Raw genomic sequence first — 23211 nt, 5'->3', positions numbered from 1 at the left:
ATCAACGCCCACAACTGCTTTGTGTTCTACTCATGCATAGTAACTACGCATAGGCCTGGCTCATGATGCCACTGTTGGGGATCGTAGCAGAATTTAAAAATTTTCTACGCATCACCAAGATCCATCTATGGAGTATACTAGCAACGAGGGGAAAGGAGTGCATCTACATACCCTTGTAGATCACGAGCGGAAGCGTTCCAATGAACGGGGTTGATGGAGTCGTACTCGCCGTGATCCAAATCACCGATGACCGAGTGCCGAACGGACGGCACCCCCGTGTTCAACACACGTACGGAGTAGCGACGTCTCCTCCTTCTTGATCCAGCAAGGGGGAAGGAGAGGTTGATGGAGATCCAGCAGCACGACGGCGTGGTGGTGGAACTAGCGGGGTCTCGGCAGGGCTTCGCCAAGCTTCTGCGAGAGGGAGAGGTGTTGCAGGGGGAGAGGGAGGCGCCAGGGGCTGTCATACTGCTGCCCTCCCTCCCCCCACTATATATATAGGCCCCCTGGGAGGGGGGGGCGCCGGCCTGGATCCCATCTGCAAGGGGGGGAGCGGCGGCCAGGGGGAACTTACCCCCCAAGGCAAGTGGGGCGCCCCCCCCCCCCCCACCCTAGGGTTTCCAACCCTAGGCGCAGTGGGAAGGCCCATGGGGGGCGCCCCAGCCCAATAAGGGCTGGTTCCCTTCCCACTTCAGCCCATGGGGCCCTCCGGGATAGGTGGCCCCATCCGGTGGACCCCCGGGACCCTTCCGGTGGTCCCGGTACAGTACCGGTGACCCCCGAAACTTTCCCAGTGGCCGAAACTTGACTTCCTATATATAATTCTTCACCTCCGGACCATTCCAGAACTCCTCGTGACGTCCGGGATCTCATCCGGGACTCCGAACAACTTTCGGGTTTCCGCATACTAATATCTCTACAACCCTAGCGTCACCGAACCTTAAGTGTGTAGACCCTACGGGTTCGGGAGACATGCAGACATGACCGAGACGCCTCTCCGGTCAATAACCAACAGCAGGATCTGGATACCCATGTTGGCTCCCACATGTTCCACGATGATCTCATCGGATGAACCACGATGTCGAGGATTCAATCAATCCCGTATACAATTCCCTTTGTCAATCGGTACGTTACTTGCCCGAGATTCGATCGTCGGTGTCCCAATACCTTGTTCAATCTCGTTACCGGCAAGTCACTTTACTCGTACCGTAATGCATGATCCCGTGGCTAACTCCTTAGTCACATTGAGCTCATTATGATGATGCATTACCGAGTGGGCCCAGAGATACCTCTCCGTCATACGGAGTGACAAATCCCAGTCTCGATCTGTGCCAACCCAACAGACACTTTCGGAGATACCCGTAATGCACCTTTATAGTCACCCAGTTACGTTGTGATGTTTGGTACACCCAAAGCACTCCTACGGTATCCAGGAGTTGCACGATCTCATGGTCTAAGGAAATGATACTTGACATTGGAAAAGCTCTAGCAAACGAACTACACGATCTTTTATGCTATGCTTAGGATTGGGTCTTGTCCATCACATCATTCTCCTAATGATGTGATCCCGTTATCAACGACATCCAATGTCCATGGTCAGGAAACCGTAACCATCTATTGATCAACGAGCTAGTCAACTAGAGGCTTACTAGGGACATGGTGTTGTCTATGTATCCACACATGTATCTGAGTTTCCTATCAATACAATTCTAGCATGGACAATAAACGATTATCATGAACAAGGAAATATAATAATAACCAATTTATTATTGCCTCTAGGGCATATTTCCAACATCACTAGCATCACACATAATTTCAAAGGGTAAATTCCAATCAGGTGGCTGAACGATAGGTGCAGAAATCAATGCTTTCTTAAGTATTTCAAATGCTTCTACACAATCATCATCGAAGACAAATGGTATATCTTTTTGCAATAAATTAGTCAGGGGCCGAGAAATTTTTGAGAAGTCCTTAATGAACCTCCTATAAAATCCGGCGTGACCAAGGAAACTTCTTATACCTTTGATGTCCTTGGGACATGGCATCTTTTCAATAGCATCAACATTGGCTTTATCGACTTCAATACCTCTTTCAGAAACTTTATGCCCCAAGACGATACCTTCATTAACCATAAAGTGGCACTTTTCCCAATTCAGGACAAGATTAGTTTCTTCACATCTCTGCAAAACTCGATCAAGGTTGCGAGGGAGGGGTGGGAGCGCACCACTTGCCGCTTCGACTGACTAACGATGGCGGCGACCGTTGATGTCGTATCCTTCCTGAAGACTTCGTCGCGGCGTTCCCACTCCTGCCTTCTTGCTCAGGCTGAAAACCTGATCTTCAGGATCAGGCGGTGGCGGCTATCCATGATCGTTCCCTTCTGGGAGGCACCGCTTAATTTGGAGTCCTAGCTTCATTGTTGTCTAGCTCACCTCTCTATTGGTTAATGGTGGAGGTCTCCGTCGGCTCCAAGCAGTCTTACTGTATTGCTTGGTTGTCGGTGGGGTGGTGTGTCGGCGCCCGACACTTTTTTATCTTGCCTTGGGTGTGTCTATTTTGTGCGGTGGTGGTGCACGTTTGTATTGGTCTCTCGGTTGTAATCGATGATGATTGCTTTATAAGGGATTTTTGTTTTTTCGCCACAACTTTCTTTGGGCTTTGACAATTTGCCACCGGTTACATTGTAATTGATCAATTGCCATTTGTTATAGGGAACTTTGCTATTTTTCCCTCCGTCGGACGGGTCCCATAAGAAATTTCGAAAGCACCCCTCCCCTTGACCACGAACTGGAGAACAGGACTTGGTTGCTCGCCCTCGTTCCCCTTTTCCTCTCGCCTGCAAGAACTCAATAGACGGCGGCGACGGCAACTGCGCTCGGTTCTTCTCGACGGAGGCGGACCTGGTGGATCTCGGCCAGGACGGCGAGGCCCTCTCTCATGCCCCCTCTCTCCCGAGTGATGCTTGTGCCGCCGTCGCTGCTGCTGCATGCATATGTTTGAGCGCCGCTGCTGATGGTGATGCATGCTTGTGTTGCTACTACTGCTGTTGTTTTTATTTTGTTACTACTAGAGTTTCTTGCTGCTAGAGATCTCATGATGGTTTGATTGATTGTTGATGACAGACTACAAATTTAAAATGAGCCAGGAAGCTAATCAAACTAGATAATGGAAACCTTATACAAGTTGTCCTGCTCAGCATCGCCACCCTTCAAGCAGATGTGATTATTCCTTCTATAGTCACTAATTTGGCCCTTTATAAACATGCCAAGCTCAGTACGTTTGGCTTGAGGAAATAACTTGTTACGTTTGAATCAGCCTATCAGCTTAACCACCAGTACTTTAACTAATATGACCAGCCATGCAGGGGCGGCGGCAGGGCAGCAAGGGCCTGCGAGGAGCAGCAGGACAGCGGCGGCTGTGTTATGAGCGGAATCTTGAGTTCATCCCTTCATTTGGGTTGAGGCTGTGTTATGTTTGGGTCAAACAGGTAAAATGTACAATAGTCATCTATTTTGTTCACTTATGTTGTCTATTATTTCTAAAGTTTGTTTTTGCATTGAAAAGTGGCAAAATATCATATTCCAAAGAAAAGAGTGTTACCAGGTCAATTACAAAGTAAGGAGTGGCAAATTGTCAAAGTCCAAAGAAAGGGGTGGCAAATAATCAAATCCCCTCTTTGTAATATAACCCCTTTTCGGTGAAACTACATAGTCCATCGGACAAACAAAATCGGACCCAAAACACATTGTTCACCGGATTAAACTATACAAACAAAATAAACATAAATGATGTGGAAAGGCGAGCGTGTGGGATTTTTGTGGAGATGGTGGTGGGGGTGGTGTGGGCCAGAAAGCCGGTCTGACATGGCAGCAATGCTCGAGTGCGTCCATGCCTCCCCATATCTGCCCTAGGTATGCATCAGATATGGGGACTGCCGGACACTCTTGGAGTTTGGGCTGGATTTCAGTGGCGCAGTTGGGTGTTGTTCTGTTGGGTTCTACATTAGGTGCATCGGCTGCAATATAAAATTTTCCTATGCGCAGATCAACCAGGAACATGCTACAGCAGATAGATCATAGATCGTTACCATTAGACGTGTAGTGCCATGCAACGGAAGTAGAGTTGGGGCAACGCGTCTCCGGAACCGTCTCCTCCTCATCGTATCTCCCACATAGCCGATCGGATCCCACCAACAGGTTCGCCGGAGTGGCGCAAGTGCATCGCCTTTAACGGTATCCGCGCGTGCAGGAGGAACATTGTGTGGCGGACTGCTAGGTCCAATCACACAACCGGCAGTGAGTGGAGGTGGCTCTAGTTGCAACACATGCTAAGCCTTAGTGACAGCACCGAAGCGATCAACCGAATGGGTGTGACGCACCTCCACTATATATAGGCATCCGTCGCAGGCTCAACTCTTGGGCCTCGCACGGATCCTAAAGCCCAGAGTTTGTTCAGCCTGGATCCGAGTCCGAGTAGGATCAGATCTGACTCGTGGAGTTGGATCTGGCCTTATATGTTCCTTCCCTTAAGCGCGCGACCCCTTAGGTTCAAGTCGGTTTGGTCGCAGGACAGATCACCTCTGACTTGCTCGGTTGGTAGCGGACTCTAGCAAGGCGTGCCGACCACCAAGTAGACAATGAAGCCGGTTGGCGAACCTATACAACTTGTCACACTTCTGTTCCCTTTGCCATACTATATATGTTGTCGAGCTCAAGGCACGCGAGTCTGTCAACGTTGTGCTAGCCCAACCTCTTTCTCGTTCCAGTGATACCGACCACAAACCGGAGTATCTCATAATCCTTATCGCATGACCATGCTTATCTTGGTCGGATCACACGAGGGGCCCAGAGTATATCTCTTCTGATCTGAGGGGCAAATCACATCTTGCTCGACCATGTTTCCCAGCATGGGTTTTGACAAGCCCGAAATCTCCCTTTATAACTACCTAGTTACGGAATAGCGTTTAGTCGGCCCAAAGCAGATATGTCACCATCCTGAGTACATGCACCAACTCAGGTCTTAGGACATAGAAAGTATGTTGTACTAGAGACTCACAGATGACCCATCGTTGCGTCTCACAGTCGAGTCTGTCCGACTCGGACCTTATCTGGACTCAGATCCGACCAGATCCTTCCGAGTCCATATTATCTGGCTAGCATCCAATACTCCATGGCTAGTGAGATCGAGCCATCCACCGTGTCATATGCTAGTCTAGTCAGTTGTGCGTCCACACATCCCTTCCAACTAGGGACCATTGAGGACAGTCATCATACAATGCATAGTCCCACAAACAAGTCATGTACTTCCTGATACACATAATTGATAATGTCCACAGACTATCTTTATTCATAAACACATAGAAACTATTATCATACATGATTTCCTCTAGGGCATACCTCCAAAATGTTTTGCATCCGGGCAGTGACCTGACAGCCCACCCAGGCATTGTGGGGTATGGGGGTTCAAGTTGTAGATGCTCTTAGGACGTAGCAGGTTGATTCAATGATTGACGACGAAAGTGGGCTATGCATGGGCTGAAGTAGAAGACTGCTCCTGACTCATGTGCCCGGCAAGGAGCCGGGTGGAGCACAAGCTCATCGCGCGAAGCAGCGACAAACTCCAAGTTGACGAAGAAGATTATTCGGCATGCGGCGAAGCTTGCGATGGGCTCAAGGTGATCGCCATCGAGCCAAAAGCAAAGATCTAGCCTGGCATGTAAACACCAAAATTGTTGAAGGATTTCATCTGGATCTCAATTCCGGCCAGTGCAACCCGTGCCTACTGGGCCACTGATGGAGTAGATTACGACAGACCCCTCGTTGGAATGCTACAACTAGCCCGGAAGATCAGAGGAGTAACATAAGACCAGATTACCTAGGTCCAGGACCTCCCTGTGGAGGTAATACCCTACTCACAGGGGCGAATCTACTGGGTGGGCTTTAATAGGCTCAAGCCCCCCTCCAGCGCTGTAAAATTTGTTTTTACTACTAGTTTTAAGGCCCAACCCAGCTACTTGCAGGCCCAATCCAACACATATAGCATGACCCAGGCAGCCCAGTCCCCCTCCATTCTTTTAGATTCGCCACTTCCTACTCGTGCTCGTATTTATATTAATGTATGGGTGCTTATAGAGTAAAATGGTAGATCAATGTGTGATAATGATTTGGGTAATCGTGCCTATCGACTAGCCCCGCCTCGATTGATAAAGGATGCCAATGGCCTAGGGTTACAGAGTCCTAGTCGATCTAGGTGATGGAGGAGTCCTCCTGGGACGTCGGCTTCATTGTCTTGCATTTCTAGTACTTGATTACCGTTGATCCGGTTTTATATGTGGATATTCTTGCCTTTTTCCCCAGAGGTGACCCTGGTATCAAACCCACGGGAAGAATCATCGCTAGAAGTTCTGTTCTTTTGACCGAATATGCACAATTTTAGAGAGAAAACAATATTAGAAAATGGTCCAGGGCTTAACTTTCAGCCGTCATCTATACTAGCATAATCCCATGAGTTGCTATGAAGCCAAAAAAAGATGAGAAGTTACCATTGGCTTACGAGATTGTCAAAAGATGATGGTGTCTTGAGGTTTTTGCATGGTTCACAATTAAAAATGAGAGCAACAATATGACAAAAGATCAAGTTGCGTCCATTGAAAAATCTTAAGCAACCATAGTAGGTCCTTTGTAAGATTTGTAGTGAGATAACATTTTGAATTTTGAAACATAGGAGAATGGTCATGAGTAAGTTGAATGCACAAGATCGTGAAATTGCAATTTGTTTGTTCTCTCTTGCTATGATGTAGAGCGGGAAGAATTACTTGGGAAAATAAACTAAATTCAAGACCATGATTTTGAGTTGGGGTCGCATACTTGCATTATAATTCGTGTTTTTATAAGAATGTTATTCCGATATTAGGGGTAGTGGTGTATTCATTTATTTGGGATAGGACTCACACCAAGTAAAAGTAACATTTGTTTATTGAAGTTTGCTAGTCTCACATGTGAGTAGAAATGCATTTGTTTATTTGTATGGCCTCACATGTGAATGTTGGAAATATGCCCTAGAGGTAATAATATTTTTACTATTATATTTCCATATTCATAATTATGGAGTTTATATTCTATTCTATAACTGGTATGATCTTGTGATACGTCTCCATCGTATCTATAATTTTTTATTGTTCCATGCCAATATTATACAACTTTCATATACTTTTGGCAACTTTTTATACTATTTTTGGGACTAACATATTGATCCAGTGCCCAGTGACAGTTCCTGTTTGTTGCATGTTCTATGTTTCGCAGAAACCCCATATCAAACGGAATCCAAACGGGATAAAAACGGACGGAGAATATTTTTGGAATATTTGGAGAATATGGAAGGAAGAATCAACGCGAGACGGTGCCTGAGGGGGGCACGAGGCAGGGGGCGCGCCTGGCCCCCTCGTGGGCCCCACGTAAGGCGGTTGCTGCTCTACTTTGGCCACAAGAAAGCTAATTTTCAGAAAAAAATCTCGGCGAAGGTTTCAATCCAATCGGAGTTACGGATCTCCATATATATACGAAATGGTGAAAGGGCAGAATACCAGAACGCAGAAACAGAGAGAGACAGAAAGACAGATCCAATCTCGGAGGGGCTTTCGCCCCTCCCATGCCATGGAGGCCAAGGACCAGAGGGGAAACCCTTCTCCCATCTAGGGAGGAGGTCAAGGAAGAAGAAGAAGAAGGGGGCCCCTCTCCCCTCTCTTCCGGTGGCGCCGAACACCGCCGGGGCCATCATCATCACCGCAATCTTCACCAACAACTTCACCGCCATCATCACCAACTCTTCCCCCCTCTATGCAGCGGTGTAACCTCTCTCTTACCCGCTGTAATCTCTACTTAAACATGGTGCTCAACGCTATATATTATTTCCCAATGATGTATGGCTATCCTATGATGTTTGAGCAGATCCGTTTTGTCCTATGGGTTATTTGATGATCAAGATTGGTTTGAGTTGCGTGTTTTATTATTGGTGCTGTCCTATGGTGCTCTCCATGTCGCGCAAGCGTGAGGGATCCCCACTGTAGGGTGTTGCAATACGTTCATGATTCGCTTATAGTGGGTTGCTTGAGTGACAGAAGCATAAACCCGAGTAAGGGGGTTGTTGCGTATGGGATAAAGAGGACTTGATGCTTTAATGCTATGGTTGGGTTTTACCTTAATGATCTTTAGTAGTTGCGGATGCTTGCTAGAGTTCCAATCATAAGTGCATATGATCCAAGTAGAGAAAGTATGTTAGCTTATGCCTCTCCCTCAAATAAAATTGCAATAATGATTACCGGTCTAGTTATCGATTGCCTAGGGACAAATAACCTTCTCATGACAAAAAGCTCTCTACTAAAACTAACTTAGTTGTGTCTTCATCTAAACAGCCCCTACTTTTTATTTACGCGCTCTTTATTATCTTGCAAACCTATCCAAAAACACCTACAAAGTACTTCTAGTTTCATACTTGTTCTAGGTAAAGCGAACGTCAAGCGTGCGTAGAGTTGTATCGGTGGTCGATAGAACTTGAGGGGATATTTGTTCTACCTTTATCTCCTCGTTGGGTTCGACACTCTTACTTATCGAAAGAGGCTACAATTGACCCCCTATACTTGTGGGTTATCAAGACCTTTTTCTGGCGCCATTGCCGGGGAGTCATAGCGTGGGGTGAATATTCTCGTGTGTGCTTGTTTGGTTTATCACTAAGTAATTTTTATTTGCTGTTCTTAGTTGTTCTTTATCTTTAGTTGTGGATATGGAACACGAAATATCAAAAAAAATTAGGTGTACTTGCTACTCATGGAGATGGGGAACCTCCTAAAACCCTCGATGCTCATTATGTGAAAGATATTATGTACTACTTTGATAATCCTGAGAAAACTCCATTCAATTATGTAATGGGAGACACATTGGATCAACGTGAATACTTTAGGGATTATCGCTTGACTCAAAAAGGGAAACTATTATGGGATCAAATTCATATGTTGAAGTGGTATGCTAGGCAACTATGCTTGAGATATGATTATACTTGTTGCTCTAGGATGAAGTCTACACACCTTCCCTTTTCATGCAAATTTAATGATAATAAAACCTTAGCTTCTTATGCTAATGTTATATATGATTACTATGATGTGGAACAAATAGAAGAATTTGTTGCTTTTATGGGTGCTTATGAAATTGAATCTACGTTTAAAGAGTTTGAAAATCTTTATGATGTTGTTTATAGACCTGAAAATTTAGCTATCCTTAAATATTGCTATGAGAATTATGAATTCAATTCCGATATTGAACCATATATTGAGGACTACTGCGCTGTCCAAGAAGAGACTAATATTTTGCAGGTGTCTATGGAAGAAGAAATTGATGAAACTGTGAGCTCATTGGATGAAAAAGATGAGGAGGAGAGCGAAGAACAAAAGGAGGAAGAGCGGATTAGCTACCCGTGCCTACCTTCTAATGAGAGTAACTCTTCAACTCATACATTGTTTAATTTCCCTTCATGCTTACCGAAGGATGATTGCTATGATGACTATTATGATCCCGTTGATTCTCTTGAAATATCCCTTTTTGATGATGCTTGCTATGCTTGTGGCCAAGATGCCAATATGAATTATGCTTATGGAGATGAACTTGCTATAGTTCCTTATGTTAAACATGAAATTGTTGCTATTGCACCCACGCATGATAGTCCTATTATCTTTTTGAATTTTTCCAACTACACTATATCGGAGAAGTTTACCCTTATTAAGGATTATATTGATGGGTTGCCTTATACCGTTGCACATGATGATTTTGATGAATATAATATGCATGTGCTTGCTGCTCCTACTTGCAATTATTATGAGAGAGGAACTATATCTCCACCTCTCTATGTTTTCCAACACGATAAAATTGCAAGAAACTGTTTATACTATGCATTGGCCTTTACTTTGTGTGCATGAATTGTTCTTTTATGACATGCCGATGCATAGGAAGAGAGTTAGACTTCGTTTTTGCATGATATATGTTGCGTTGTGCTCATTACTAAATTCCAAATCATTGCTAATTAAAATTGGCTTTGATATACCTTGGGATCCGGGTGGATTCACTACTTGAGCACTATATGCCTAGCTTAATGGCTTTAAAGAAAGCGCTGCCAGGGAGACAACCCGGAAGTTTTAGAGAGTCATTTATTTCTGTTGAGTGCTTTTATATAGTTTAAAAACAAAAAAATAAAGAGGGGAACCCAAAACTTTTCAAAAAGAAAAGCAAAAGTGAGAAAGACGAGCATTGTTGAAGTGGGAGCTAGCCTTGAACTTTGTTCATGCTCACGGAAACTTTGTGAATCTTGATTACAGAAACTTTTCAACAAAAATAATTATCCCCTTGTAAAATTCCATTGTATTATGAAAATAATGTGCCAAGGTTTGCCTTTAGGATGTTTACAATGCTTGTTGGTTTGTACGGTGCAGGACAGAAACTTTGGCTGTAGTGCTCGATTTTACATTTTTTTACTGGAACGTCAAATGGTTCTGATTCTTTTTGCACTGTCTTTCTATACAAATTGTTTATTTTTCATAATTTTGGTAGAATTTTTGGAGTATCAGAAGTATGGTGAATGTTCAGATTATTACAGACTGTTCTGTTTTAGACAGATTCTGCTTTTGATGCATAGTTTGCTTGTTTTGATGAAACTATCAATTTATATCAGTGGATTAAGCCATGAAAAAGTTATACTACAGTAGACACAATGCAAAAACAAAACATGAATTGGTTTGCAACAGTACTTAGAGTAGTGATTTACTTTATTATACTAACGGATCTTACCGAGTTTTCTGTTGAAGTTTTGTGTGGATGAAGTGTTCGATGATCGAGGATGTCTCGATGTGAGGAGAAGAAGGAGAGGCAAGAGCTCAAGCTTGGGGATGCCCAAGGCACCCCAAGTAAATATTCAAGGAGACTCAAGCGTCTAAGCTTGGGGATGCCCCGGAAGGCATCCCCTCTTTTTTCAACAAGTATCGGTATGTTTTCGGATTCGTTTCGTTCATGCGATATGTGCAATCTTGGAGCGTCTTTTTGCATTTTAGTTTTCTTTTTTTTCTTTTATGCACCATGCTGGTATGAGATAGTCCTTGGTTGATTTATAGAATGCTCTTTGCACTTCACTTATATCTTTTGAGTATGGCTTTATAGAATGCTTCATGTGCTTCACTTATATCATTTCAAGTTTGGATTGCTTGTTTCTCTTTACATAGAAAACCGCCATTTGTAGAATGCTCTTTTGCTTCACTTATATTTGTTAGAGCGTGGGCATATCTTTTGTAGAAAGAATTAAACTCTCTTGCTTCACTTATATCTATTTAGAGAGATGACAGAAACTGGTCATTCACATGGTTAGTCATAAAATCCTACATAAAACTTGTAGATCACTGAATATGATATGTTTGATTCCTTGCAATAGTTTTGCGATATAAAGATGGTGATATTAGATTCATGCTAGTGGGTAGTTGTGGATTGTAGAAATACTTGTGTTGAAGTTTGTGATTCCCGTAGCATGCACGTATGGTGAACCGTTATGTGATGAAGACGGAGCATGATTTATTTATTGATTGTCTTCCTTATGAGTGGCGGTCGGGGACGAGCGATGGTCTTTTCCTACCAATCTATCCCCCTAGGAGCATGCGCGTAGTACTTTGTTTTGATGACTAATAGATTTTTGCAATAATTATGTGAGTTCTTTATGACTAATGTTGAGTCCATGGATTATACGCACTCTCACCCTTCCATCATTGCTAGCCTCTTCGGTACCGTGCATTGCCCTTTCTCACCTCGAGAGTTGGTGCAAACTTCGCCGGTGCATCCAAACCCCGTGATACGATACTCTCTATCACACATAAGCCTCATTATATCTTCCTCAAAACAGCCACCATACCTACCTATCATGGCATTTCCATAGCCATTCCGAGATATATTGCCATGCAACTTCCATCATCATCATATACATGACTCGAGCATTCATTGTCATATTGCTTTGCATGATCGTAAGATAGCTAGCATGATCTTTTCATGGCTTGTCCGTTTTTTTATATCTTTGCTACGCTAGATCATTGCACATCCCGGTACACCGCCGGAGGCATTCATATAGAGTCATATCTTTGTTCCAGATATCGAGTTGTAATATTGAGTTCTAAGTAAATAAAAGTATGATGATCATCATTATTAGAGCATTGCCCCTGTGAGGAAAGGATGATGGAGACTATGATTCCCCCACAAGTCGGGATGAGACTCCGGACTTTACAAAAAAATAAAAGAGGCCAAAGAAGCCCAAATAAAAAAAAGGAGGCCAAAGAAGCCCACCAAAAAAAGAAAAAAAGAGAGAGAAAAAAATGAGAGAAAAAGAGAGAAGGGGCAATGTTACTATCCTTTTACCACACTCGTGCTTCAGAGTAGCACCATGTCCTTCATATAGAGAGTCTCTTGAGTTATCACTTTCATATACTAGTGGGAACTTTCATTATAGAACTTGGCTTGTATATTCCGATAATGGGCTTCCTCAAATGCCCGAGGTCTTCATGAGCAAGTAAGTTGGATGCACACCCACTTAGTTTTCAGTTTGAGCTTTCATACACTTATAGCTTCAGTGCATCTGTTGCATGGCAATCCCTACTCACTCACATTGATATCTATTGATGGGCATCTCCATAGCCCGTCGATACGCCTAGTTGATGTGAGACTATCTTCTCCTTTTTGTCTTCTCCACAACCACCATTTTATTCCACCTATAGTGATATGTCCATGGCTCACGCTCATGTACTGCGTGAAAGTTGAAAAGGTTTGAGAACGTTAAACCTATGAAACAATTGCTTGGCTTGTCATCGGGGTTGTGCATGATTTGAATATTTTGTGTGGTGAAGATGGAGCATAGCCAGACTATATGATTTTGTAGGGATAACTTTCTTTGGCCATGTTATTTTGAAAAGACATGATTGCTTTATTACTAGGCTTGAAGTATTATTGTTTTTATGTCAAATGATAGACTATTGCTTTGAATCACTCGTATCTTAATATTCATGTCATGATTAGATACATGATCAAGATTATGCTAGGTAGCATTCCACATCAAAAATTATCTATTTTTATCATTTACCTACTCGAGGACGAGCAGGAATTAAGCTTGGGGATGCTGATATGTCTCCGTCGTATCTATTTTACTGTTCCATGCCAATATTATACAACTTTCATATACTTTTGGTAACTTTTTATACTATTTTTGGGACTAACATATTGATCCAGTGCCCAGTGCCAGTTCCTGTTTGTTGCATGTTTTATGTTTCGCAGAAACCCCATATCAAACGGAATCCAAACGGGATAAAAACGGACGGAGAATATTTTTGGAATATTTGGAGAATATGGGAGGAAGAATCAACGCGAGACGGTGCCCGAGGGGGGCACGAGGCAGGGGGCGCGCCTCCCCCCTCGTGGGCCCCCCGTAAGGCGGTTGCTGCTCTACTTAGACGCTTAGCTGGGGATCCCCTGCTTCGAGATCTGCTGGATTTACCTCCGTCATTGGTGGTTCATGTAGGTCTCGCTAAGCGATCGTCGTTGTACGATGGGGGTCAAGATCAACAAGCAGATCGATGCCGGCATGACCTTCGTGCCGGGGCAGATCTTTTTGTCTTGGGCGGGATCGCTCTTGGCGCCAACTCGGTCGGCCGCCTCGGCCAAGTCCAATCCTTCGCTCCAGGTACGATCGTTAGATTCGGCAGCATGGAGTATACATCGGATTCCCGCGGGTAGCTTATCTTGATGGGATGGGTGTCATACCAAGCCGAGGATCAACGCGACCGTTCAACCTGAACCCGGTGTTAAATTCGGCTCAGGACGAGCGTGAGAATCCTTCATTGGACCCGATGGTCCAGATGTTAGATCAGGCCGTGGTGGAGTGTGAGAAACCGAGGTCCATGTCAGATCGGATCTTGGAGTCGCTTCCTCTGTTCAGAATGTCAGATCAAGTCCAAGAGGAACCCGAGAAACTTCTTCTGAACGAGATGATAGATCAAATTCAGCTCGCAATTTTGGACAACCCGAAATTATGGTCTTGCGGCTGATAGGTGCACCTACAACTATGGTCTCCCCTGCCTTTCACCACATGCCCGCCTCTCCGACAGTTAATGAACAGATCGAAAGTTTTAAAAAAAAAAACTACACATCACTGGAGAGGTGTAGGCATTTGGCATCGACGTTTCGTTTGCCCACGCACGTCCGGCGTAGTAGTACTACACATGGTCGCGCTGGGTGCAATACGACGGTATACGAGATGGTGGCAGCGACGGGCGTGGCTCGGGCCGCAAAGCGTACGCCAAGCTAACGGGGACGGGCAAGGGCGCAACACGGCAGGGGGCGGCCACCCTGACCCTGCTGCCGCGCCGGTCGGTGACCGTTGCGAGACCGGCCGGTGGATCTCGCGTTCAAAAACGGATAAAAAGGCGTTGGCGGCACCCCACGCAGGTGACGAAAAAGCCGGCGCCCCACCACCGCCAGTCCAGGCCCGCTCCGTCACATTCTCCACGCGTATCCTCTGATGCATCTCCTCGCAGACCTGGACTGGACCCGTCTACACACACATACGTGCGCGCCTCGTTTGTTTCTTTGCCAGCCAGCCGGCATACATTTTCCTTGGTACAGTACAACTGGAGCAAGCGCGTACAGTACGTACGTACAAAACGGAAACGCGTATCTCGATGCGCAGTAGCACCGAGATGTGCAGGCGGGGGAGGGAATGGAAGCGGGGCCTGCCCGACAGGCGCTCTGCGCGCATCGGATGCCCTCCGGGACCCGAGGCCGAGGGACTTGCGCCCCAGCGGAAAGTACGGTCCTGCCCCTCCTGCGTGTACACTTGCCCGTCGCCAGGCCAGGGCCTCGGGCGAATACGACTTCCGTTTCTTTTCCGACGAGCTGTCGTCCAGCGAAATACAGTACAATACATTTATTGTTTGGATTTGTTTTCCTCGCGGCGATACGAGGCGGGCACGGCCCGGAGCCCTGGCCTGCGGGCCCCGCGGGTCACGTGGGCCCCACGCTCCCCAAAAAGTCACAAAGGCTGCACGCGCGATTTTACAGATCGAACCCCGGTTGCTGCGGAATTTGCGGGATGATCCTGTATAACGATGGAATTCGTAAATGCCAGCACTGTTTGTCTCATGAAGTGAAATGCGGGAAAGACAGGGGTGCGCCTGGGAAAGACGCGCGGGGGTCAAATCCGGCACAGGCCGAGGTCAGGCCCTGCCTGCTCCTCCGTGCTCCGACCCCGCATTTCAAATTTCCTCAACAGCCTTCCCCTCCGCCTGCGGCCCCTCCGAACAAGCACCTCGCCGGCCGCCGGCCGCCGTCCACCTCCGCGGCCTCGCATCCGCCCGGCCCATCCCCGCGCCGTCGCGGCCCCCCGGCCGAGCGCGCCATGGACAGCGACGACGAGGAGATGCGCGACGCCTCCTCCTCCTCCTGCTCCGTCGGGGACGACGACGGGGACGCCGGGTTCGACGAGGAGGAGGGGGAGGGGGACGGGAAGGACGGGGTGATGGTGATGGAGGTCCGGTGGTTCGAGGTCGACCTCGACTACGAGTACGACGCGCCGCGCTGGTTCGACCTCGCGCAGGACGAGGCGCCCGCCGAGGCCGCCGCCGCCGAGCTCTGGTTCGCCACCGCCCCCAGCTACCCGCCCTCCCGTACGTCCCCCTCCACCCCTCCCTCGTGTTCCATGTTTCCTGCTCTGCTCCACGATTCCAGAAATTACATACAGCGCTCGATCGATTCCGGGTTCGGCGCCTGCATTGCGCCGACTGATTGACGCCTCATGCCTTTCCCGTGCGCATTATGCTGGAGATTGGGTGGGGCGACGTGATGGATTTAGGAAATTTTGTATTTATTACTGCTCTAATTATGGAGTAGCGTATTCCCCTTTCCAAGTAGTAGCGTCGCTATTCCTATTTGGAGAAACTTGCTGGGCGTGGTTTTAGGCTTATACCAGGGACAAAATTGCGCGGCCATTTATTGTAATTCTCTGAGCACTGGGGTCCGGGGGCAATAATGGTGCAGATAAGACGCTTGTTTCGACATTTTGAGACCAGCATGCTCTATGCCATTCTGAAACTCTAGGAACTTAGTTTAATTTTGGCAATGATGTACCATGGCAGCATTCTGGGTTAAGTATTGGTCAGTACTTAAGATGGATATTGGCTGCGACTGCGAGCAGTGGTTTCTATGTTTGTGGCATTGCAATTGGTGGTAGATAGAAATGTATGGGGCTAGGGGGTGATGCTCAGACAAACAAGCCACTACGCTATATATCAACCTCTTATTTTCCTCACAAAAAATAAATGTGTTATTGATGCCTCCTCAGTTGAAAGCCTGATGAAGTGCAAAAGTTGCAAGAAATGTGTTAATTTCCAGCAGATTTTTTTTTTGGTTATTTCCGTACTTCTAAAATCGTCCTAGCGAGCAAAAGGATAAACCCATAATTAGTGCTTGCTAGGGAGAATTATAGTTTCAACAGTAGTTATAACCGAGTTTACATATCATCTACTGCAAACACTAAATGATAAAAAATGCGCAAACTGTGTCCAGTTACTTTAGCCATATCTGTTGACCTATATGGAAACATTATGTGTTGCAGTGTTATTTTATTTTGCTCTTAAAGCCTCACAGTACTTTTCTTATAATTTTGTATTGCCTTTAATTGCCTAGTCAATACAACTAACATTTCTCTTTTGTTTAAATAGCGTTGATTGCAATGATGCTGGCTGAAGACCTTGGGCTGCCGAACCTAAGAAGCATCACAGTTGCAGATATAGAGGCTGTGCGTTGCCCTAAACCGTCTCAACGTTCTTCTTGTGCAACTGAACAAAGTATATATCGATCACATGTACCAAATGAAGGTACTAATTAGCCAAATGCTTATATCTGCTGATTTGTTACATCATTCAGTTGTCACCTACATATATGTTATGCTATATGTTTAGGATGGAGTGCTTGCTTTCCAAGTCTTTTTGCTCATATTTATATATATTACTGTTAATACAGAGCATTGCATATCAAATAATTTGATCACTAATGTTGTTTATCATGGTTTCTGGAATTTAGCCTGCCATGGTTTCTGTCTTTCCCCATCCCTTTTTGATGAAATGTAATTGTTTTGTGTGCTCTTCGCAAAATAGGGCGGATACCGTGCTATGGAGCATCAAAAAATGAACGAAAACCTGTCACTCGAAGTGCCGTGAAGGGGAATTTGTCCAAGGGGTCCACACTGATGAAGCCTACAGCCAGTCAATTGGCCAGGCAACACAAGCAACTTGAAGTGAAGAATGCTGTGCCGTATGTTGACTCCTTCTGCTAATTGATTTTCTGAAAATCTCTAGGGTTGACTACAAAAATTATTTCTATGCTTTATTGTTTATGGGTAGTCTGCTGTTTCTTTTAGCTGCAAATTTTACCATCCACACTAGCAATTTTGTATGTCTCTGCTACTCATGTGGTTTATTCACCTGTCCCCTTTATTAAATCACCCATGCATACTTAAAAGGTTGTCGTTAACACTGGTATACATGTATGTCGGTTCCTGCTTTGCTTCAGTCACAACTCACAAGCAGTCTTACTTCAAAGGGGAGCTCTCTCTCTTTCACTATTCTCTTTATCGGCATTTTGTCTTGTCTCACCACATTTCTTTCTTTTCAGCTATACCTTTGTACTACATTGAATCTAGGAAATATAAAGTAGATGTACGATGTGTTTATTTCTGTCTATACTGTGTGACCTTCAATTCTGTTTGCTTTCAGGAGTAAAAAATCAGTTGGAGTGAGAAGTGACAGAAGTACCATTAGCTCAAATGATTGCACTCAACAAGCTGGTAAAAGGCAGAAACTTGAAAAAGGCCATCTCAACAAGGTATGCTAGTACTTCCTTTTGGGGGTTTGAAAATTGCCACATCTTGGGTTTTGTTTTCAGCCCATTCTTTATTTGGGGAGAAACTTTCTCTCATTTCTTAGACCACATATTAATTAACTACAGGATCATACTTCGTGTACAACTTTTTTTCAATGCACTTAGCATGATTAAAGTAACAGGCACAAGAAGAATCGAGTGTTTTCCCTACTTTACAAGTCAGCTTGAATTGTGGCAAGAAACTTACCTAGCGTTTAGCCCCTACAAGTGCTTGTAATTTTGTCTGTACTTGGGGGCTTCAGTGTTGCCACAGGGAAAAGATCCTTGGTCGCTCGTGAGATTATTTGTGCCTTGTCAGTAGTCAAGTGCAGTTTTTGTCTTCTGTATTGCATCTGCACATCCCATGGATTAGGCTTGCATTTACATGAAAATTTACGGCAATCCCTAGTTATCTTCCAGCGAAAAGTGACATTTAAGTTCTCTGCTAAATCTGGGATGTACTGTTGTTTAGTTTGTTACTGGAAGTACCAACAATTCAGTGAAATTTCAGTAAAGTATTTGATTTGATTTAAAAAAAATCCATGACTTGAACTGAAAATGCTTGATACATGTTATTTGTTAATGGTAACAGTTACTGTTAAACTCTGGTACACAAAATATAGTTTATCCAGTATATGCGTAGGGGCTTAGTGTAGATATTGTGCCCCTGGTCGTCATAGTTGAACCGTTGGTTGTTTATCCCTAGAGATGTTCCTAATGACTGAAGGTGCTAATTTGCATCACTTTTGTTGCATAACCATGTCATTTTTTTTTCTCCTGAAGCTACCTTTTATTTTGGTACAGGATGTTGCTACAAATCAACATGAGTTGATTCACAAGGCCCATGAAAAGGTAAAAGTGCCCTCGAAGCATGACATAAAAGACATTGATTCTTGTACCGTTCATTTAATCTTTAAATCCTGAATAGTTTTGTTGGTGTAATATGTTTCTATTTCTGTCAAGGAACTTTATCTTATGTTTTCAGTAGCATACTTGATTATCCTTCTAAAAATATAGTAATACATGATGTGCAACTAGTCATAGGTTCAATGTTTGTTGCACTGCAGTACACTGTCCTGTAAAGATATTGTATTATGCTAAAAATATATGACGCCAATGAAGGCCTTAAATTTTGCTTGACGTCACTTTACCATGTATCCCGCAGAATGTTATGAGCAGTAGCTATGATCGTGACACTGTTCTACCTAAATTGAAGATTACAGTTCCGAGAGAACCTGAGTTGGCTACTAAGCTGAGAGCAGAGAGGTCAAGGATTCAAAGATCAGTGTAAAGTCATTTTCACATGCTATTCTGTTTTGATGCCTGAACATAAGATACTTCTGCGATGATCCTTTTCACACCTTTACCTTCAAATTTCAGCCCAAGTAATTCAAAGCAGTTAAACAGACGGGATTTTCAACCTGCTTGTAGGACCCAATCGGCACCGACTAGAAAGGTAGGCTTAAAACTGTTGATTATCTATATTCAAGTTTAAGTCCTCATTAATCACATTGGCAGATGATTCTTGATATCATGACCCTTGCATGGATACTAGCAAAACCTACAAAATCCCACAATTAACATGTACTGATACATTCCATGGTTTATGGCCCATTTTCCCTGAGATAATTTGGCAATCATGGGAGAATTGTACGCATGCAATTTCTTATATCGAGGAACAAGGTTACGAGGCTGTGAATATGTTCTTAGTGGGAAACTGAGGATATATTTCCAGTAACATTTCTCTTGTGGGCTGATAGTCGAACAGTTCAGGAGTGGTTTCGCTGATGTTCTATTTTCCCATGAAACAGATAAATGTAAGGATCTGCAGAGAATATAGGTTAGGTATATCAATGTTTCATGGTAGCTGTACTCGTACACCATAGCTTGTAATTAGTTTTGCCTTAATTGTCTTTGTGGCTTGTTCACTATTTTGCGTCTAATTCTGTGGCTAAACCCTAAAGCTGTTCAGTTTGTTCCTATTTACCCTCGGCAGTTGAACCAATGTGCTGTACTACAACGGTCATTTCCCACATTTAGGTGGAGGGATATCAGATTGCACCATGCCTTATTTATTGTCCTTCTTTTATATTTATGCACGCTCTTGTGAGTCAACATTCAGAACTTCTCTTCAATCAGGTCGTGCAACCTTTTCGGGCTCATCAGCATGCAAATGTACAACATGTCAATGTTGCACCAAAAACGCCAGTGTGTTCATCTAACCGTGCAACTAGTCTTCACAAGTAAGCTTGCTTCTTATTTTCTGCCTTGGTTGCAGTTACCTTACCAGTTACCTAAATTCGAATCTATCCTATATGATATTCAATTTGGAAGAATAAATTGCTTACGATGAGGTCTTATAAATATTTCTGTTGTTCTAGTGTTTGTCAAGGCAGAGTTGTCTTGATCTAGATAAGGGCTGATAAGGTCTTACATATAGTTTTTGGAAAAAACACTGAAACTTGGGAATAAAGTGACAATATCTATTTCTTTGTTGTGTGCTAACAGCATTGATAAAACATCAGAAGATGACCGAGATGGCACGACAGGCACGTTTAAATTTAAAGCTCTGCCACTGGATAAAAAGGTATCTGCCCTGTACAAGTCTTGTATATTTATTTGTGAGCTAGTTTTCACTCAAAGCTTCTAGTTTTGACGGGTACATTCAAGAGTGCCCTATTGGCTATTGAAATGATATTTTGATGAACAATCCATGTTCTTGGTGTTAGTTGCTTTACATTGATGCGACAAATCCATTTGGAACAGAAGTTGCATAATGAACAACTATGTAAATATAGGATGATTCTTACTCTTACCATATAGTTAGTTCAGACAACAGATGCACCAATGATCGTCGTATTTTTCTCCTTTCAACAGATATTGGCAAGCAGAGGAGACATCGGTGTACTTCAAACTGCCAAAAGAAATCCTACAGTGCCCAAGGTTAGTTTTGTCGCCGTATTCTTTCATCTGTTTTTTCTTTTGTCCTTCCATTTACCAAAATTATCCATATCTTCTGGTTGACAATCCTAGGAATTCAACTTGTCAACAAGCCGGAAGAGCAAGCCGCCTCCATTATCCGAACTCTTTAACAAGGTACATACTGATGGAGCAAAAATGGATCACCTTAAAATCACTTCACTCTGATATTGGCGCATATTATTTTGGCAGCTTTCTTTAAGTACCGAAGCCTGCCGTGCCATGGACCGCCAGGCCAGTGAACGCCCAAACTATATCACTACCAAGGTTATTCACGTGCTTTCCTTTCATTTCGTTTTTGCGATCCCCTTGTATCTTTAATCCAAAGTGCTGAAATATCTCCTTTCTTTTTATTGCAAGGACTGCAAAGAGAACATGATTGGTGCCATTCATTGCTAGCTCTAGTAAGCGCTATCTTTAACTACCTGGTAAGGTACTTGCTGTTATTACTTATAGGTCGCTTCTCACTTTTTTGCCGAATTGCATTTACAACCTCACACTTTTTAACTGTTTTCAGACCGACTTTAGTTGGAAAAACATCATACAGTTCTCTTTGACAGCCTGCACAAAGGTAAGCACGTTTTTCCTCTGTTTCTCCCAACGCATACTTTCTCGCACTGCATCTCATGATTGATTCCATTTCTTCTTCATGACGACAAGAATTTAACCGAGCCACTCCCTCTGATCCAAATTAATTGGCGCAGCTTTAGTATTAACTTTAGTACAAAGTTGTGCTAAAACTGCGTTGATTAATTTGGATCGGAGGGAGCAGTAAAAGTGTACAGACATTACAACAGTATGATTTCTTGTTGAGATCGAAAATGTTGCGACTTGAGCTTGCATATTGACACTGCCCTCCTCCACACCTTGTAGGTTAAAGCGGCTAATTTTGGAGAGTACGACTCCGATTCTAAGTCTAACAAGATGGATGAAGCGATATGTTATTCGCCGTTAAGGCGCCCTGCCCGGTGATCTCCGGCATCGGCCAGTTTTCTGCTTCTCCCAGAGACCAGCCTGATTTCCCCCGTTCTCGGCCTCTGTCGCACGGCTTAGCTGCTCGTCGCCGTCCTGGAGATCGTCGGTCCCTTTTTGTACAGCTAGAGAAGCAAAACAACCCAGCCAGCCATAGCTCGTAGTGGTGGTGTGTTGTGGGGAGAGCGACTCGCCTGACCTGACCTGTTGCGCCTGGTGGTGGGCTCTGAAGTTGTAACGACACCACCGCCGCAAATCATCTGGCAAAGTTGTTGGCTTGCTGCATGGCATTCATCCCCCAGTTTACCGTTCCTTTATGCCCTGCAAAATGTTTCTCCTTAGTTTTTCCTGGGTCGTATCTTGTGTAGAGAGGATATTTGGTGCAACTCATTGTAGGTTACATTATATACACAGGATGTCTTGCGTGACAAGGTAACTAATCCTACCATATCTCTAGGAGTTAGCTATATAAGGCTAGAGAAGATAAGACTAGAAATACAAGATATGTCACGTTCAACACCCCCCCGCAGTCGAAGCGTCGGCATCGGCAATGCAAAGACTGGAACGAAACTCCTGGAATGCAGCAGTTGGAAGCCCCTTGGTCATAATGTCGGCAAACTGCTGGGTGGTTGGTACATGAAGAACACGAAGCTGACCCAACTGTACCTTCTCGCGGACGAAGTGAACATCAAGTTCAATATGCTTGGTGCGCTTATGCTGCACTGGGTTGGCCGCGAGATAGGTGGCCGAAACATTATCACAGTAAACCACCGTGGCTTTCGGGATGGAAACCCGAAGTTCGCCAAGTAACTGACGGAGCCAACATGTCTCGGCAACAACTTTGGTGACGACACGGTACTCGGCCTCGGCACTCGAGCGGGAGACGGTGGGCTGCCGCTTGGAGGACCAAGAGATGAGAGAGTCACCGAAGAAGACACAATATCCCGATGTGGACCGTCGAGTGTCAGGACAGCCAGCCCAATCCACATAAGTGTAAGTGAGCAGCTCGGTGGAGGTAGAGGCACGAAGACGAAGTCCGAAGGTCGGTGTGCCACGAATATACCGAAGAATGCGCTTAACCAAGGACCAGTGAACATCACGGGGCGAGTGCATATGCAAGCAAACTTGCTGGACTGGAAACTGAATGTCTGGTCTGGTGAGCGTGAGATACTGAAGAGCACCAACAATACTGCGGTAGAGAGCGGCATCGGTAGCAGGTTGCCCAGCAGTGGCAGAAAACTTCGGCTTGGCCTCAGCAGGTGTGGCAGCAGGCTTGCAGTCG

The 23211-nt window shown here is 44.6% G+C and overlaps 1 protein-coding gene across 2 annotated transcripts; it reads left to right on the top strand.

Moving 5' to 3' along the window:
• The first annotated feature begins 15292 nt into the window (after nucleotides 1-15292).
• Nucleotides 15293-22379, top strand: LOC109783728 (protein TPX2). Of its 2 annotated transcripts, none has more exons than XM_020342326.4 (15): nucleotides 15293-15727; nucleotides 16781-16936; nucleotides 17216-17372; nucleotides 17834-17942; nucleotides 18783-18830; nucleotides 19144-19265; nucleotides 19359-19434; nucleotides 20118-20221; nucleotides 20487-20565; nucleotides 20856-20921; nucleotides 21012-21074; nucleotides 21150-21224; nucleotides 21318-21385; nucleotides 21475-21528; nucleotides 21831-22379. In XM_020342326.4, exons 1-13 carry the CDS (start codon nucleotides 15460-15462, stop codon nucleotides 21354-21356), a joined length of 1362 nt encoding a protein of 453 aa, XP_020197915.1. In that variant the 5' UTR covers nucleotides 15293-15459; the 3' UTR covers nucleotides 21357-21385; nucleotides 21475-21528; nucleotides 21831-22379. The 2 variants fall into 2 exon arrangements, with proteins under 2 accessions (XP_020197915.1, XP_020197918.1); XM_020342329.4 differs by having other exon boundaries at nucleotides 21318-21390.
• Nucleotides 22380-23211: the final 832 nt, after the last annotated feature.

The sequence above is a fragment of the Aegilops tauschii genome, chromosome 7 (genome assembly GCF_002575655.3).
Source record: "Aegilops tauschii subsp. strangulata cultivar AL8/78 chromosome 7, Aet v6.0, whole genome shotgun sequence".
Lineage (NCBI taxonomy): Eukaryota > Viridiplantae > Streptophyta > Magnoliopsida > Poales > Poaceae > Aegilops > Aegilops tauschii.
Note: the sequence above shows the minus strand (reverse complement) of the source record. Positions and strands in the feature narration are given on the sequence as shown.